Source organism: Crocodylus porosus, unplaced genomic scaffold (genome assembly GCF_001723895.1).
Source record: "Crocodylus porosus isolate Cpor-Errol unplaced genomic scaffold, CroPor_comp1, whole genome shotgun sequence".
NCBI classification, from domain to species: Eukaryota; Metazoa; Chordata; order Crocodylia; family Crocodylidae; genus Crocodylus; species Crocodylus porosus.
Window position 1 is genome coordinate 106,530,267 of NW_017728918.1, and position 18,856 is coordinate 106,549,122.

An 18,856-nucleotide genomic window follows, 5' to 3' on the forward strand; every position below is an offset into this window, starting at 1 on the left:
CAGAGCAAAAAAAAAAAAAAAAAAAAGACCTGCATTCACTGGCTGCAGCAGCATCAATTGAAGCCTCTGGTGGCTTGTGGGAGAGCCCCCCCACACAATGCAGTGCAGTAGGGATTGCCTCCCTGCCTGGCACTCATGCAGCAGCTGCCCCATGGTGGGGGTTCAATGTGACTCAGCAGGGTGCTGTGTATTGTCTGGGAGCTGGGGCATCTCCACCTGTCAGCTGGAGCTCCTAGTCTGATTCCCCAGCTCTCTGATTGCTTCCCCCAGCTCTCTTATCATTCTCCCTGCTGCTCCCAGGGGGTGCAGGCCCCCGGATCTGCATGTGGGATTTCAGCAGGATGCTGCTGCTGGCTGGGGAAATAGCTTGGAGCCACAACCATCCCCAGCTAGCAGCAGCCTGCTGTCATCCTGCATGCACATCTGGGGGCCTGTGCCCCCCAGGAAGAGCTGGGGGAAGGACTGGGGAGCTGGGTAATCAAACCAGGAACTGGGGGAACGTTCAGGGATGAACATTCCCCCAACTCCTAGTTTGATTCCCCAGCTCCCAGTTTGATTCCCCCAGCTCTCTGATCAGTTCTGCAGCTCTTTCTGGTGGGTGTGGGCCTCTGTCTCTGCATGCCAGTTTCAGCAGGCTGCCCCTGCAGGCTGGGGCCAGTGGCAGCACCACAGGCTTCCTGGTGTGAGCAGGCTGCTACATGCAGCAGCAGCCTACTGAAACCCCTCACACAGATCCGGGGGCCCGTGCCCCCCGGAAAGAACTGGGGAAGTGATCAGAGAGCTGGGGAATTGAACCGGGAGCTAGATGTCAATATCAGAGCAGTCTTTCCCACACTCTCTCTTTTTTTAGTTGTTGGTTCCCTGTAAGCCCAGCTCCAAAATTCTGAAATTCTTTGAAATATTTCTAAAATGTTTTGGAGCCTTCCATTTTGATTTAGATTCAGTGTTTTGGGTGCTGAAATGGCCTGAAACACCTCTGAAACAAAACGGCTGCCAAAATTTTGCACAGCCCTATTGCACGTATAACAGTTAAATTGGAATAATTGGTGGCATCTGAGGAATTACAATCTAGATGAAAGCTGGTGTAGTAAGGTGCATAACGGGTTGGATTACATTGTTCAAAGTGGTTGGAAGCCTAATTGGGAGGAAGTCGAGGGGTTCCACAGGCATCCGTCCCGTATCTTGTAGTATTCAATAACTTCATTAAAGACTTGAGGATAGAATGAATTGCATACTTGGTCCATTTGCAGGTGACACCAAGCTGGATGGAGTTGCAGACACTTTATAGGATAGGATTATGATTAACAACAAGAAATTAGCAACAAGAAATTAACAGAGGTCTAGGAAGCATGACTTGAAAGAAAAGGTTGGAAGAACTGAGAAAGATGGGGTGATCATAGGATGATCTTGTGTTGATTATGACTTCCAGTTGGCTAGGAATATGGGCTGCATCCTTCCTTCTCCAGCTGGGTGTACAAGGACATTTGGAATGCCTCATGTAGCTTAAGGCATACTTCATTAGCAACCAGTGCTCTAGGTCTGGTAAAGGTATAGCCAAATTTATGTCAATGATGCTTGTTATCGATATGCTTCAGAAGTTTTATCCTGGATTTCAGTTAGTCATGTTTATCATGAGTGTAACAGGTGGGCTCACACGGTAAAACTCAGGTTGATACAGCATAAGAAAAAGCGTCAGTCTATTTGAGCATTCCTGCTGAAATCAACAGGGCTATTTGAATGAGGAAGGACAGCAAGATTTAGGGCCTTATGCAAAGCCCATAAAAATCAAAAGAGGTGATCCCGTTGAGTTGGTAGGCTTTAGATTAGGCCTTGTGCCTTCTACTTGTAAAATTTGCCATTAAGACCTACATATAAGTGATTTTGATTGATTTAGTTGGTATTTATCAGAGCTTTATTCTAGCCAAATGATTTCATTTTTATTTGTGTTGAAAGCAAGACAGGCTGTGAATATTGCTTTGGTCCTTTGAATTATATTTAATATTTCATTGTTCTGATACAGTTCAATCCCATTTGAGGCAAGGGTGACAACTATTCTTCAGTGGTTGAAGTTACCTGAAGAGGAAAGGTAGGTATGAAATTGTGAATGTAAAGCTCCCATTTCCCAGTTAAACCAATGAAATATGAATGAATAAATATATTACAATATAACTACCATTTATACTTAATGTAATACCCTGTGTACTATTTTACCATCTTCAACAATTAAATTAACCTAAATTTGTTAATTTTCTTTCTATCTCTCCATTAAAATGTTCCCTTTCTGATGATGCACAGTTTTCTAATAGTTGCTATCCATTGTTGAATTAGTCTTTTCAAACTGTGTTTCAATATGTATGTAAAATATTACATTTTTGGTGCCGTTTGATATAGACCACACTTTTACACTCTGTATTTAGAAGAACCTGATACCTCAGGCCACAAGTTTGGACCAGTCAGCAGTGAAGTAAGTAACTCCCTTTAAAAGCTCTGTACTAAGTGTTGAGCGTGTAAAGCATGTTAGATAAATGGCCATAAACAGGAATTCTTAACATACTTAGCAGAACACAGACTTTGCAATTAGAAGAGCAGTGAGCACTGTATATAGTAAAGGGCCTTTAAGAAATTTGCTATTGAGGGTGTTAATAAATTATCAGATTGTCTTTTGGTTGTAATAAAAATTGTAGATGCACATGGGAATATGTAACCCTCTCTCAGTTCATATGCTAATTTCTGGAAAAATTTCAGAAAGGAAAAAGAAAGCAAATGATTTTCATGGCCATTTTCAGTTTAGGAAAAGCTGTGTTTCATTTTAAAAATGTTTTGAATGAAACCTGTTCAACTTTAGTTCTAGTACAAATTCTATTCATATTGTAACTGGCACTCCTGCTGGCAATGTCAGTGAAAGAATTAAGTGAATGTGGAATTAAATGGTCATATCCCCTTCACTACAACAAGGCAACTTTAGAGAAGAGTGTAGTGTTGCAGAGGCTGGCAATACCACTGTGGGTGATGTAACCATTCTGTAAATAAAGAGGAATCCTTACAATCTGGGATAAGTTACTCCTCTTGAAAGCATAAAATACTTGCAGTTGTTGACACCACAAACTAGAAGGGGCTAGAAGGAGGGAAAATAATTTGGTGGTTTAGGGAAGGCAGAGTATTATATTATCTTGAGTTTGGAGACATTTTTGGCATCTAACTTGGCAAATGAGCTCTGCCAGCTTCCCTTGAGACATTCTGCACCTTGGCTTTGTGCATGGAGGCATGGTTATTTATATGGATATTTAACAAAGAGCCTTTATAGCAGCCACCATATCCTAAAAATGTCAAACTCTATTGCCATTACCTTTTGTTAGTGATGAACCTGTGGTTATGTATTGTAAAAAGTACTCTGAGGATAAAAACTGTTGTAAAGACTTCTAGCAGCTTTAGCACATATTTCTTCAACTTTTACTCACACTGAGCAGAGTAAATTATGCAAGTGGTCTTACTGAATAATAAGTTGATTACAAAAACTAGTTAGTTGCATTGATTACCTAGGTATCTATTATTTTTTGCAAGTAGTCCTACTCAGTCTGTTGCTACTAGCAAGGTGCCAAGTGTGAATGAGGAAGAGGGAGTTGAGTCATAAAATGGTATATTTGGTAGCTACAACCAAGTTTTCAAAGCTTGGTTCTAACTAATAAAACTTTACATTTTTATTTAAGCTACCAGTCCAGCCTTGGGAATTTCTAGTTAAAATAATCCAAATGGCAAAGTGTATAAATTAAGTGAAGGTGGAATTTCTTATATTGACTTTTTAGACAAATAGAAAGCAAATAAATCGTAATACCCAGAAATGAAAATGTGGGTGGGACATTAAGTCCTTACTCGTATAAAAATCAACAAGGAAGTCTATAGGAATATTGACGTGAACAGAATATCTGTTTGCTGAAAGCGACCTTTAATGAGTACACATGGACAATATATTGTACTATACTTTTAAATCAACTTTGAAATTTCAAAATAGGTCAAATTAAATGTTAAATTTATCAGGAATGAATGTATTTCTGATGGAAATGTTTAATGTTAGTTTTATAGCATGATGTAACTGTTTTGTAGGTCATTCTTGCATTACAGAGGGTGGACAGGATAATTGAGATGCTGATGGATGGTCTCAAACAAATGAATTTGCATAAATGCCTAAATATCATCCTTGTATCTGATCATGGTAAATTTGATTTCATAATTTATATTCTTACAGTGAGGTGACATTATCTTTTCATTTTTTGGTACAGAAAAATGTGCTAACCTGGTCTGTATTTATATTACACTTTCCTTGTAAAAGAGCCTTAAAATGACTGTAACTAATAGTTTGCAATGCCAGAGCAGTATAGAGCATCCTTAGTATAACTAAGAAACAGTGTCCTTATTTTCTGGTTTTAGAGCTGTAGAGGTTGGGATGAAGCTATTTTTTTTCTGTTTATACATAACTCCCCTTTCCCCCATTACCAGCTTCCTTGAATTCAAAGTAACAGACTTCATTTTGACATTGCTGACATTTATTATTATTTTAATTAATTAAAACTGCCTTCTTAATTGTTACAGTCCTGTGTATTTATACCACTTGCATAGGATAAAGTAAAAGCCACAGCCATGGCTTCTTATCCATTAGCTGCCCCAGACTGCAAGGCTATACCTATGAAGCTGAAGTTCCTGACAGCCCGAAAGTGAAAATTATCCACTCTATCAGACTCCCAAATTACCCTATATATTTTTTCTTTACACATGGATATTTTATTGTACTTTTCTACTGCCAACCCTAATTAGGATGTTTATACAAGCTGTAAAAGGGTAGATGGATGTGTACATTATGACTGCACACTTCCTTTCCTACTATTTAGATATTTTGTTCTGGCTGATAATTTGTCCCGAAAGGGTATATTTTCCATTTCTAGAAATCAGCTTTGTATCTCCTTAAAAAGAATACTGTATATTTTTATCTGACTTTTGAATAACTTTTATTTCCCTTTCCAGGAATGGAAGTAGCTAGCTGCAGAAAAACAGCCTATCTGAGCACATATCTGGACAACGTGAATGATTTCATGATTGTGGCAGGCCCTGCAGCTCGCTTGAGACCAATTAATGTTCCAGATGAGTATTTATCTTGTATGTAGTTGCTAAACTAATCTGTGTCATTAGAATATGTATTTTTATACATCTAAACAATTGAAATAGGGTTCATACATGCATAATGTACGAGAGAATCCTGCAGAGGGCAACAAAAATGGTGAGGGAGCTGAGGCACATGACTTAACGAGGGGAGGCTGAGAAGTAGGCTTATTTAGTCTGGAGATGAGAAGACTGAAGGATGATTTAATAGCCGCCTTCAACTACCTGAAGGGTGCTTCCATAGAGGATGGATCTAGACTGCTCTCAGTGGTGGGAGATGACAGAACAAGGAGCCATGATCTTATGTTGCAGCAAGGGAAGTTTAGGTTGGATATTAGGAAAAACTCTCACTAGGACAGTGGTAAAACACTGGAGCAGGTTACCCAGTGAGTCTGAGTACTCTCCATCCCTGAAGGTTAAGACCTGGCTAGACAAAGCCCTTGCCTGCGGTGATCTAGTAGGGGATGGTCCTGCTTTGAGCAGGGGTTTGGACTAGATGACCTCCTGAGGTTCCTTCCATCCCTAATTTTCTATTTCTCAGACTCAGTGTTAGCTGAGGGCTACTAGGATTGAGGAAAATGATGATATATAGACATATAAATCTGCTTTTAAAGGGGTTCCTGCCTTCAGGAATGCTTGGCTGTGCAAGACTGTCTATGTCTGTATTTTATGCACACATATTGTCATTCAAAACAATGTTGAAGCATCGGCTGTTGCTATTTCTTCCCTCTTGTTTTATGCATGGCATCTCTTCAAACAGGTGTCTAGTTATTAGCTTAGCAATTCCCACTTTCCTTCGAACCTGATATATGCTCCTGGTCTTATTTTAGATGCCCTCATTCAGTTATAATAATTGATTTCTTTTGTGACCACACTTGTTAGTTTTATATCTTCCCTGACATCTGTTTGTTATGTGATATCTCTTTCACCTTGGTTGATGTTTGTAACATTTTCAAATGCAAAAACCTAAATCCCACTGAAGTTCATAGGTGACTTATGCTTCTAAGTCACTTAAGCACTTTTGAAAATGTTGCTCATTCACTTTTAATACCAAATGCTTATAATGCTCTGGAATTTTGGTGACCCTTACACAAGAAGCAAAATTGAATTAATCTATTATTTTTAAAGAAAGATTGGAAATTATATATTCCATTTTCCTGGTTGATTTTATTTTAAGAATATCAGGTATGCCAACTCCATACATCCTAATTTTTTTTTATCCCATCTGTCTGTTAGAAGAGTGTATAGTACTGAATCAAATCCCATGATTGGAACTCTTTGATTTTGCATCTACTTTTCCTTATAACTTAGGTGACTAATTCTTACATATGACTCTTCCAGTTGATTATGAAGGCATTGTCAGGAACCTTACAGTAAGTATTGCTTTTAATAGTTGCTATTTCTTCTTGATTTATATTGATGTTTGTTATTCATTTACAGTATCAGTAATATGCTAAATCCCTTGAAATCTCTCTCCCCAAAGGGATGTCCTAAAAGAGATGTGTGTGTTCAGAAAGATCTTGGACACTTTTAAGGAAATAACTTTTTTCCTGTCCATTTTTTTTCTTTTCCAAAGCAGAACTGGAAGTGTTGAGAATTTTTCTGGAAAAGTTATTTGATTCATTACTATCTACATATATTTCTATGCATGACATAGTGGGTACTTCTACACATGACGCTACATCTGTGTAGCAACTTGATGTAGCATCAGCGAGCAAAAACCGTGATGCCACAGCTACCGTTGGTATAGCATGTTGCTACGGTGATGTAGCAGCTAAAAATAACTGTGTGCTGTGCGGACAGCACAGTACAGGCTGTTATTGTGCCATCATTTAGTATTTCCAAAAGGAAACACTAAATGGCAGTGCAGTAACAATGACGCCATAGGGCACATGTAGATGTGCCCAGTCAAAGATTAAACAATGGCTGGGAAGGGCTTAGAAAAGTCAAGGGTCACGGTAATGGGATGATGCAAGGAGCCACTTTTGGCTTATGCAGGATTAGAGGTTTTGTTTGCCATTCATAAACACACTTTTTTCCCCGTGGGCTGACATTACATCATATTTGCTCAAATCTGGAAGAAGTTGCATATTGCCAAACTTTAAACATACATCTGCTTGTGGTTAAGAGAAGTCTTATGTGTAGGACTTGTACTTTTATGAACAAAGAATATGCAAAACTATAGGAAGATTAATATCTATCTGAAATATGTCCCGGTGGAAGAAACATCCTTTAGCTTAGCATGGTCCAGATTTCCTGAGTCTGAACAGCTTTCAGACTCAAGCTTCCCAGACAACAATATTAGGGTCTTGTAATGTTGCTTACTTATTTCACACACGTTCACTACCTTCTCTGTTGTGTGTTAAAAATAATTTTTCTTAAAGAGGAAAGAGGATGAAATTGAGACAGTGTTCTAAGAATCGTCATTCTGAAGTGTAATTACTTGGGCCGTGAGAAGCTTTAGTTCCTGATTGGATTCGGTGAAGATTCAGCCTGATTTGGTGGCCAAATCTCTGAATCCAAATTGAATCAGAGGACCCTTTAATCTCTGAAATTCGAATTGGAACCCTCTGAATCGATTTGGAGAGATTCAGAAAGAGTTGGCGATTTGGACATAGACACAGCTTTAAATGTTTTTTTCTACATACCTCAAGGTAGCAGACAGCCTGTGAATTCTGCAATGCTGGGGCACATGGAGCGTCCCACAGAAGTGCAGGGGGCTCCCCAGTGCACTTGGCAGCAGACCCAGAAGTGGACCAGAAGCACTTCCGGTCTACTTCTGGGTTCACCACTGAGCTTGTGACCCTGCACTCCTGTGGGACATTCCATCTGCCCCAGCATTGCAGCATTCACAAGCCACGCTAGTACCTCGAGGTATGTAACAAAAACATTTAAAGCTGTGTCCATGTCTGATCATTGATTCTCCAAATCAGCATCGGATCTTCAGATTTGGATTTGGCCAAATCAAATCGGGGACAGTGATCCAAATTAATGAATCAAACCACTGTCCCTGATTCGGGCTGAATCTGAATTGAATAGGTCCTGCTTCACACACCCCTAGAAATTACCATACCATTGTATAGCAATTATTGCCAGTATTTACTACCATTCTTCTCAAGAGCATTAACTGTTTAACACAAACATACATCTTGTATATAATACCACTCTGTTGTTTATTTCCATTATTTAAGTTACATACAGTCTTTAATAAATAGATGTAATTTGTCCAGTTTTTTTGTATTGCTGTAGGATTTTTCTATGAAGCTTTAGTGTCTAAATACACAGATTTTCTTAGATGTTGAGCTTTAGCATTTCCAATTTGCAAAAGTAAGCAAAAGATGGCAATTGTACTGCAGCTGTGAAATGTTGAGTGAATGCACATGGAAATCAAATGATACTGACTCCATTTTGCACCGAAGTGATAAGGGTCTATGTAATAATCACTGCTGACTGGGAGCCACTGAAACTCTTCCATGCTCAATTATGCAGCAGTCTTACTTTGTAGGAGGTTGCCTGGCTATAGAAGTTGCAACTTTCAGTTTGGAAAAAAGTTTAGGAGTTAACTTTCTGAAGAGCTCTGTATTGAGGCTGATCAAATAATTGATTTTTCACAGGGGGCTGATATTTTGGTTTAGTTTGTTTTCTGTTACCCCAATGATAAATCTAAACAAAAACAATTTGATACAAAATATTTTGTTTAACATAACATTAAAAAAGTTGTTTCATTCACTCTTTAAAAAAACAAAGGAAATTAAATGTTTGATTCACAACACTCCCTGTGCTGGTAGTTGATATCCTCTTCTGCTCCCCTTTATGCAAAAGTTCAAGGTTATTCACCTTGGATATGGGAGCCTTTGGCTTGTAGCACCTCCTCTACTTGATAGGGTGCAAATCCTATGTCTTATTTCCTAAAAGAGTTCCCTAAACACATCTAAGGTGGGGGATGGTGATTTAATTCTTGTCTGTTGCTGCTGTCCTACTTCAGGTTCACAAATAGGCATTCATTGGAGGAGGGACTAGAACTCAGGTGTTTTAGGCAAGGACAGACATTACACATAGACCAGTTTAAGTGATCAGAAACTAGTTTAAACATGTAACAGAATATAAGTTCAGTGCACATAAAACAGTTTCAAAATGGCTGAAACTGGTTTAGGAGAAATCTGGTTGAATATAGTGTCAGGCTTAACTGATTTAGGTCAGACCGGTTTATGCAATGTCTATCCCAGGCCCCTTCCTGGTTTGACTAAAACCAGAGTCCCCCAGCATCTCAGATGATTTGCAGCTCTGCACTGGGCTGGGCTTGGATAGGCTGTGCTCACAGCTCCAAAGAACAGGCTTGCCTTGCCCCTCTCCTCCATAGCCAGAGCTTCAGGGGAGACTGAAGACCCAGCAAGGTCTGCCTGGCTTCCCTCACTGCTCAAGGAGAGATTCCCCCCTCCCTCCCCTCTCCCACAGCATATACCACAGCCCCACAGACCCTAGGCATGTGCTGTGCTAGTTATGCTGAGAGGTATCTGTGTGTGTATGTGCATGTCTCCAGTTTCACTGGGACAGGCAGACAGAACAGTGTCCATTTAGGGCTTTTTGGAACTAATCAACATGTCAGCTGATAATGTCCCTCCATTTGTTCCCTGGAAAAAGCTGTTTAAGAAGAGCTTGAATTAATGAGAGAGGCTTTTGTTTTGCTAATAGGCTGATAAATACTGTGTTTTTATCAGCCTCCCTGCTGGTTTGCAGCCCTGTCAGGTTTTCAGACAGGTTTGCAGACAGGGAGAGGGAGATTGAAAAGCTCACTATCATCAACAGATGTGTGCAGTGCACATCCCACTTTGCCTCAGAGTGATAGCCCAGTGCTAAAGTCTGGCAACACTCCTGCCCCTTGAGCAGTAAGCAGGAGAAAAGCCTGAGAAGGTGCAGGCCAGGGTTGGGGTTTAAACCCCTCTCTAATCAGAGCATCCTGCTGGGCCTGACCATACCCTCCCTTCCCCCCTCAGCTCAGCATAGTACAAGGGAAAGGAAGGCTATTTCAGTGCCCCCAGCCTTCTAGCCTGAGCCACTGCCGGCATGTGCCTGTATTTTGAGAATTAAAAGAGAATGTCTCTCCACCTCCAAATTGGTTCAAGTTTTGCAGGTTAGACTAACTTGTAAAGAATGAATCAATTCAGGCTTAGACTTTTGAAATGTCTGTCCTTAGCCTTAAAGGTAAATGACTAAACTATGAGGCTATTGAATAATTTGCTTTTGTGTTCTGTGGCACAGTGAATTTTTTAAATATCCCACCAACATGGAACAACTCCAATAGATTTGGGAGATGAAGCACCTATGTTCTACTGTCTGCTTCAGTCCATGTGTAATTAGTTATGCAATTTTGCATCCTGGTAATAGGAAATACGATAAGGACCTCCTCCTGAAATCTGATTGCCTGGTAGCACAGGACTTTTCCTGGCAATTTACAGATAAGTTTTTAAAGTCACTTCAGGCAAAGGAAGAAATTTGAACCTGGTTGTTTTATGTCCTGGATGACAGCTCTACTCTCTTAGTTTTTAGGTAAAAGATGACCTCCAGTGCCTCTGTCAATTGCAATTTTGTTAATCTACTCTCTCAGTTTTTTTCAAGGGAAAAGTATTTGGCTGATTTGACCTAAATTCACAAGTAATTTCAAGTGGATTAACACCGTATATATAATTTTATATATACAAAGAAGCAAACTACTGAGCTTTATGCTGTAAATATCTAACATTGTATTATTTATAAGTGACTTTTTAGTTTTTTTCAGCTTGAGGTGTAAATTTGTCTAACTTGAATACCCTAATCTATTGTCTTCAAGAAGAGACCATTCAACAGCAATATTTCTTATTTTAATTGTTTCTTGAATGTCTGGAAATCATCCAGCATCCTTCGATTTGAAATTAAAGAAGACAACTAATAGCAATTCATTCTGAACCATTTTTCTAAAATCTGTTGAGAAAGTTACAGTGGATCAGTTGATGTGCACTCATGAGCAATAAAATTCATTCTTCCTCACAACCACACACGTATCAAAGTGTACAATTATTTTATAAGTCCACACTTTTAATGTAATTAAAAGTTATTTTTTTATATACAAACCAACATTGTCACAATCAACATATGTCATTAATAAAAGAAGGGGGAAATATACAGTTCTAGTGAATGAATCCTACTGCTTATTAATACATTTTAACAACTGTTAAAACTGAGATTTAGTCAATATGTATATGTCATTTAAGCAAGTAATGTTTAGACACCTTACAATAAATCCTCAAGCTTGACAGAAAACCTCCCTTTGGTTTAAGACAAGGGTGCTCAACCTCTGGCTTGTGAGCCTAATGTAACCCGCAGAGCCATGGTATCTGGCCATGGTATCTGGCCCCAGTCAAGGTCAGAAAATTTGGTGGGGAGGGAATGGTAACCACTAATACTGCCACCATCCCCTGCCATGAAATTCCAAACTTGAAGCCTTACATGGTGGGTTGAAGCTGGGCCATGATCCCTTCCCTCTCTGGGGCATAGCCACTCCCCCTATCTCCCCTGTGATTTGATTGGGGCCAGGTTCCCCCATGGATCAGGGTTGTGGCTCAGCTGCCCCATTTCTAAATGGGGTCCCTTGATGACTTCCCTAGGCACTGGATCCAGATCACTAGCCAGGTCTGTCCCGCTGATAGACTGGACACTGCCCATTGGTCCTCTGACAAGAAAGGTTGAGCACCAGTGACTTAAGAGGAGTTTGAACAGACTCTTTGAGATTAAAGTGCTGATATGCATTTCTTTTCTACTACTCAGATAAGAATTTGTGCATAATAGAAACTTGCTCTTTTTTTACATATGATTATTAAATGTGAGTAATTTAAACATTTCAGTGTATTGACTCCAATCAGCCTTTCAAGGCATATATGAAATGGCAGTTACCCAAGCGTTTTCACTTTGCCAACAATGACAGAATAGAACCAGTGCACTTTTACTTAGACTCGCAGTGGCAACTTGCTCGGTAAGTTACCATTTTTCCATTCTTAATAATACAGAAAGAAACATTTTCTTTTCTAATATTTTAACTTTTCTCCTCTAAGTCAAAGAGCTGTCCAACTTCTAAGCAGCTGGGGGCCAAATGCCCTTTGGGCTGCACCAGCTGGGGCAGTATGCCCGCAGACCACACCAGGGTGAGCCATGGGCCCCCCTGGGTTCACACTATGTGGAGTCCTCCCCTCCCCTGCTGCAGAAGACCCACCCACTGCAGAAGACCCCCCCCACTATTGTACCAAGCAGCCACATAGGTGCTTCCCCCCCTGTTGTGTACCACATCCATGTTTTACTGAATTGGAGGCCTGTTAGCTATGGGAAGACAATCAACTCCTCACAGGCTGTTAAACAACTCTGCTATATTTTTATTGAATACCAGTCAAGTCTGAACCTTTGCTGAGAAAACAGAGGGATGACATTTTCTGAGCTTTTCATTATCACAGCTGTTCTCCCATTTCACTGTCAATAATTGCTTGGTAATGTTCTGACCAGTATATTTGCCATTGCCAAAATAGTGACTTATAATGTACTAGTTTAAGGGCTAGGTCCTACTTCATATGCCTATATGGCTGTTATCCTGCTGTGTTTTTGGCTTTTACACCCAATTTGTGATTATATTCTGGGTGCAGCATGGATGGGCAAGCATCCTCACAGCTACTGAGTATGCTCAATGGGACTGTGCTCTGGCTAATCAAACGTTTGATGCTGTGTGCTCCCCCAGATGTGTACAGAGCCAAAAATTCATGATTATCAAGTGTGAGACAAGGAGGTGGCAGGAAATCACCTCCCATGTTAGAGTCCTAGAGGGTGTTTACAACCTGCTTTTTCTGCCTCCCAGCAGAATGATTTAACTACCAGGCCTCAGGATAGTCATTATCCAGCCTGTTCTCTTTTGAAGCTGAGCCACTTGCATTGGAAGAAATAGCTGGAGAGCAGTAGAGAAACTTGTCCCACAGATCCTCCCCGTTCCAGATTAGTAGCCAACTTGCTGAGCCACGCACCATCTATCCTGTGTTCTTCATCCTGGCCCTACATGTCTCCCTCTTGGCTGCCCAGGGAGCCAGTTCCAAGAGGAGGTCTGCAGAAGTCCTGACATATAATGCCTAACCTGTGCTGAGTAGTCAGACATGTGTAGGTTCAATCCCTTGGTGGCCCTGGAACCTGACATAACATAACCTTTTGGCTAAAATATGATAGGGTTGTGTTTCTTGTCTATTTGTTTCTGACAGGTATACATGTAGGTGTGCTGGGCAAATGTACTTGTCCCTGGCAAAATAGAATAACAAACTATATAAATGCCAAAAATGGATGTAGCTAGGTAACTACCATTTAGGTCCATAAAAAGAAATAGGATCCAGCCCTACTTCTGTATACCTATACTATATTCCAGTACTAGAAACCTCATATAATCCCAGTACTAGAGACCTGGTTTCTTTATTGACCAGAGCTTTTTCTACTGGTGGCATACACAGATTTTGCTGTAAAATAATGATAATCTGCAACACCATGGAACGTGGTGTTTGGTAATTCTAAGACTGTTGTACAATTAGTTAACAGGACTTGATTTATATCAGAGACCTTTGGCATTTGAATATAGGATGTATTTTAATCAAATGCATTCTAAATTACATTATTTTTTAATTCTATCAGAAATTATTTCTCAGTGAAATGTTGGATACTCTACATACAATAGTACAGTGCACTAAAGTTCTGTTATCCAAAGGATGAACATCTTGTTCCCAAATTACCTATGGTTTCACATACATAAGATGTCAGTGCTGGAATCATTAAGCCTGAAGAGGTAATACCTGCAGATGATAATCTCTGTCCCTCATATTTTAAGGACAATCTCTCTTTGCATGTCCCTGGGATACAGACTTGGGTATAATTAGTGTCCCGTCTAAGTTGAGGCAAGCAACATTGCGTTGAATATGTTTTTATACTAATGTGTAAAGCATTATGGGTTTTATAAAATATGATTTTTTTAATAGGAAACCATTTGAGATCAAGTTTTGCAAAGGTGGATTTCATGGCTCAGACAATCTCTTCCCAAATATGCAGGTGAGAGCCAGAAAATATGAATCCTTCTTATAGTTAATATGAATACACCTTGTTACAGATATGCAAAGGATAAGGGTTCAGACACTTCTGTTGTTGTTACTGGGTGCAATTAATACAACTGAATAAATTCTGGTGCAGTTTGAGCCAGGTTAATCTACTCCCAATGTCACTGTCTACCCATGTGTTTAAGCACAGTAATGATAACTATTATAATTATAATAATGATTTTATAATCTTACTCTGCCATTGGATAGTACCTGTGTTTGATGGGACTATCCTATTTCAGGTTAAATTAATCTGCTGTACCCTAATTGCAGTGCACGTGTAGATGGTGATGCATTACTGCACTGTAAATTAGTGTTTTGCTGTTCAGTAAAGCACATGTGTAGACATGCCCACTGTTGTGTAACTTACAGATCACAATTACAAGTCAGGACTCTACTGTGCCAGGTCTATACAGGCATATAACAAAAAGGCCCTGCACTTATCCAGTGGCCTTATAGGCTAAGTAAGGAGGAGCCAAAGTTTAGTTTTTCTTATAATCTTTCTGCTTTTAACATAAAAAACTAAAATTTCAGTGAAGGGGAAACATGCCAGGTCAGTTTTATATGAGAGGAGACTATTAAGTTTCTTCTAATTTTTTCATTCTTCACTGGCATAAATATAGGGCTTCTTCACATGAAGAATGCCAGTCATGTTGGGCTAACATTTAGACCATGTTCTTTAAGTCATTTGATTTAAAGAAATGGACAGTGAGGAATTGAATTTGTTCAAAGCATGGAAGAGTGGAGGAAATGTCAGAGATAATTAGGTTTTCATTTGGTTTTTCAAACCAATTATGAGTCAACTTCAGATTTGCTAAAACGTATCTGCTTTCTCTATTTTAAAAAAAAATGCTTCCTTTATGTCTCCATACTTCTTCTATAAATAATTATACATTGTCTTTTGAAAATAGCTGCACCTAATTTAGTCCATATTTTACTATCTGTCACCAAAAATGAGATTATTACAATGTAAATGGATCAAAGTGCTTCTGGTTTATATAATAGCATGAAAATATTTTTCACTGTTATTCCTTAAAGAATGAAGTAAATTGGAGTTCTGTTTAAACCATAGGGTATCTTTATTGGCTTTGGACCTGGATTCAAGTTTAGTACTAAGGTTGACCCATTTGGAAATATTGAAATCTATAATTTAATGTGTGGTAAGTACAAGCATATTTTTTAGTTTTTTGCATCCTAGCAAGCCTGAGAATACCATTAGGGTAAACAAATAAGAACCTCAAGGCGCTTGTATACATGATGCCACTACCATGTACACATGACGAAAATGTCACTTTGTGTGGCTTAATGGTGTCACACTGTACATATGCAAGAGTTTTTGGGGTTTTAAATGAGGTGCAAACTATATTACACCCAGATTTAGTTTACTTTGCAATGATGCATTGTAGCTATTAGCTCAGGCCTGAGCCATGGGAGAGGCAAGTAGGTTCTATGGAAAAAAAGATTTAGGCTCCTCACCATTTCTGCTTTCAGCAGGTGCCTGGCGAGGGGCACGATCCCTTTTTTTCTTTTCAGCAGAGCCTACTTTTTTTATTCAAATTCCTAAACCTCTCCTGCAGTTAGGAGTTACTTTTCCAGGAGAGGGTAAATATAGATATAACTTCCCTTAGGCGGCGTTAAACGTGCGTTACCCACATTTTCAGGTAGTGTTCTAATCACCGAGTTATTGGATGAAGGGAAGCAGCTTGCTATTCTTCCACCACTCTGGTTTGCATGGGTCTGATCTAATGTATACTGAGTATAGTCTATGAATTAGATACATTTTGGACTTAGCTACCTAAAGTCACAGGCTGCTTGCACATGGTAAAACAATTCCCCAAACCCCCAAACTGTGGTTTACCAGAAGAAGCAGCATGTTACTTGAACCTGACTCTAGAGTGTCTGTATAGATCAGGTGCTTTTTGATTCAATCAGCTATTAGATAAAAGCACAACCCCCCCCACCGCCCGCTAAAGCACCTGATGTATACAGTCATCAGACAAGCTAGGCCCAACTAACACACTGCTTCTTCTGTGTGATGGGCTTGGCACAGGAGCAAGCAAAGTTTAAAGTAAAGCACCATTTAAAAAAAAATATATATTTGAACATTTGCAAGCAGCCACATATGACTGGTATCCTTTCGTCTGTGAGAGATGGTGGATATTGTAGCCTATGGCATAGATGGTTTGCAGTGTCTCATGTGACTGAATAGTCCAATCTGAGATTTGCATGATCTGTGGCAGTGGTTGCAAGTGTACATGTCATGACTGGGTGGTTAGGGAGCTGCTTGCTTCCTGCAGACTGTTTTCTGCAAGCTGTTGCCCAGGTTTCCCATTGGTTAGGGTCAACGCCAAATGCCTTCATAATTTGCTTGCATGTGTCTTTATAGTGAAGCTTGGGGAGTCCTGTTGTTCTTGGTACCTCCAATAGTTCCCTGTATTGCATGTCCTTGGATATACATCCGTCTTCCAATCTACTCATATGGCCTAGCCAGTTCAGTCATCTCTTTTTGAGTAGGCCTATCACACTTGGTAAATTTGCCCTTTGAAGAACTTCTGTGTTGGTAAATTTATCTTGCCATGTAGGCTCCTTTTAGGGTATAGTGCATAAGGCCTTCAACAAGCATCCAGGACAGCTTCTCAGCTTTCAGAATATGAGACCCAGGTAGGGGTTCCTAAAAAACTAAGAGGAGCTGTTGTCACAGTTCCCACAAGGTGCCAGGTTTTAGAAGGGAGTTTGTTCCCTCTTCCCCAGTAGCAATAGGGAGGTAAAAGAGAAGGAGCATTCCCCTTCTCCACAACAAGACTGTCACAGGTAATAGTTAGGAGTATGAGTGCTAGAAGCAGCTTACTTTACTTTACTGTGAAATTAAGGAGTCTCATAGCAGAAACAGGGAGTGCTGCACTCATGGCACATCAATAATTGTAGCCACAGCTGATCTCTTTTATGCATTTGAATTATTGTTGCAGACCTGCTTGATTTGATACCAGCCTCTAACAATGGGACTCATGGAAGCCTAAACCACCTTTTAAAAAACCCTGTTTATATCCCAAGCCATCCAGAGGAAGTGAGCCGTCCTTCTTCATGTTCAGTCATGAAACTAAGACCCTTTCCAGTGAACCATGGCTGCATATGCAGTTCATCAGTGAGTTCTCAGACAGATAAAACTGCTGTACTGAAGTCATTTTTCTGATAATCATGTGTTCCCCATTGTAACCTTTGCTACATTTAACCCGTAATTTCTCTCTCCGAGGCCTGATTCAGTACCCAATGGCAGCAACAAATGAAATTTTGCATTCACTGTAAGGGGCATTAGATCATGCTCTGTGTGGCTATTTTTGTTACTTGTGCAAGTAAGTCTGAATTTAGGCACAAGATGTCTAGCATGCATTTAGAGGTTGTTGCAGAAACATTAAACTCCAGCTTATTTGGCTGAGTGATTCTGGAATTTCCCTTCTATGGGTATAAATGTAGCGTGTTTGGGTCACAGTTTGGTGGTTTTGAATAGACAGTGCTCCATTTGCCTCCACACAGGGAGCTTCCTCTGTAGTTTGTAGACTGAAGATGTTGAATTTATTAATATATGGAGTGGTCAGGGTTTTTTTCATTGTAGAATATGCATGATGAGGAATGGTGTATTATAAACTGGTTTAGTAACATCCTAATGGTTTCCCTTTTATAGGGTTTGCCAATAAGGGACTTTCACCAGCGTTTAAATCTCACTGCATCACAAGGTAAGACTTTTAGACAGTAAGTGGCAAATGCTATGTATTTTTCCTGAGCTCTACTCAAATGTGTGAGATGAACAAAGAATCTCTTCTTTCATTAGTATTTATGTGATGCACATAAACTATGGATAGTAGCTTGGTCTGTCTTGTAAGTTGCTCTTTGAGTCTGTTTTCAGATATGCAGGTTTGGGGCAATGCAAACTGCATATGGCAAACATTAAAATATGCCCCACATGGCAAATCTACCAGGATTTTCTGGTAGCAGCCCCCACCCCCCAAAAACTCCCCCCCAAAAACCAAAACAGAACCAAAAGTAGTGCAACCATGCACAGGCCAGGCCATCCAGAGCAATGCTCTGCTGCCAGCCAGGCCTCTGTGCTGCCTGACTTGTGCCCCTGCTGCTCCAGGTCACCAGGTAGGACTGCTGGGGCCAGCACCACTTCTTCAGCTCTCTCTGGCTGAAGAGGTGGGAGGAGCTGGGCAAGGGCAGTTTGACCATTGCAAGATAAATTGTCCCACAATGAAGTGCATGTGTACAGATGTCCACCGTGGCAATTTGTGCCGCTGCAAGCACACTCCCTTGCATTTCTGGACATGGCCTGAAAGTTTATATATTAAACTGGAAGAATATAGCTCTGATGCAGTATATTTTTGAGCCTAAACAAAGTAGCTAGCATGACTACAGCAGTTGTTACAGTTTCTTTTTTTCTTTTTTCTTTTTTTAACACATATGGCAATATGTGTTTTGATTACCTGGACATACTTACAGTCTCCCAAGTGTTATACATCAAAACAAATTACTTGCAAAGCCCTCTAAATGTTAATGCCATAGTGACTGCA

At 39.9% G+C, this 18,856-nt stretch overlaps 1 protein-coding gene across 1 annotated transcript in view; it reads left to right on the forward strand.

Moving 5' to 3' along the window:
* Positions 1 to 18,856, forward strand: part of ENPP1 (ectonucleotide pyrophosphatase/phosphodiesterase 1) — a 73,268-nt gene that overhangs the window by 36,925 nt on the left and 17,487 nt on the right. Inside the window, exons 10-19 of the mRNA XM_019538057.1 lie at positions 2,021 to 2,086; positions 2,392 to 2,464; positions 4,102 to 4,210; positions 5,017 to 5,148; positions 6,493 to 6,524; positions 12,030 to 12,157; positions 14,178 to 14,247; positions 15,364 to 15,451; positions 17,258 to 17,433; positions 17,971 to 18,022. Of these exons, the coding sequence (XP_019393602.1) occupies positions 2,021 to 2,086; positions 2,392 to 2,464; positions 4,102 to 4,210; positions 5,017 to 5,148; positions 6,493 to 6,524; positions 12,030 to 12,157; positions 14,178 to 14,247; positions 15,364 to 15,451; positions 17,258 to 17,433; positions 17,971 to 18,022 (926 nt within the window). The remainder of the gene's footprint in view (positions 1 to 2,020; positions 2,087 to 2,391; positions 2,465 to 4,101; positions 4,211 to 5,016; positions 5,149 to 6,492; positions 6,525 to 12,029; positions 12,158 to 14,177; positions 14,248 to 15,363; positions 15,452 to 17,257; positions 17,434 to 17,970; positions 18,023 to 18,856) is intronic.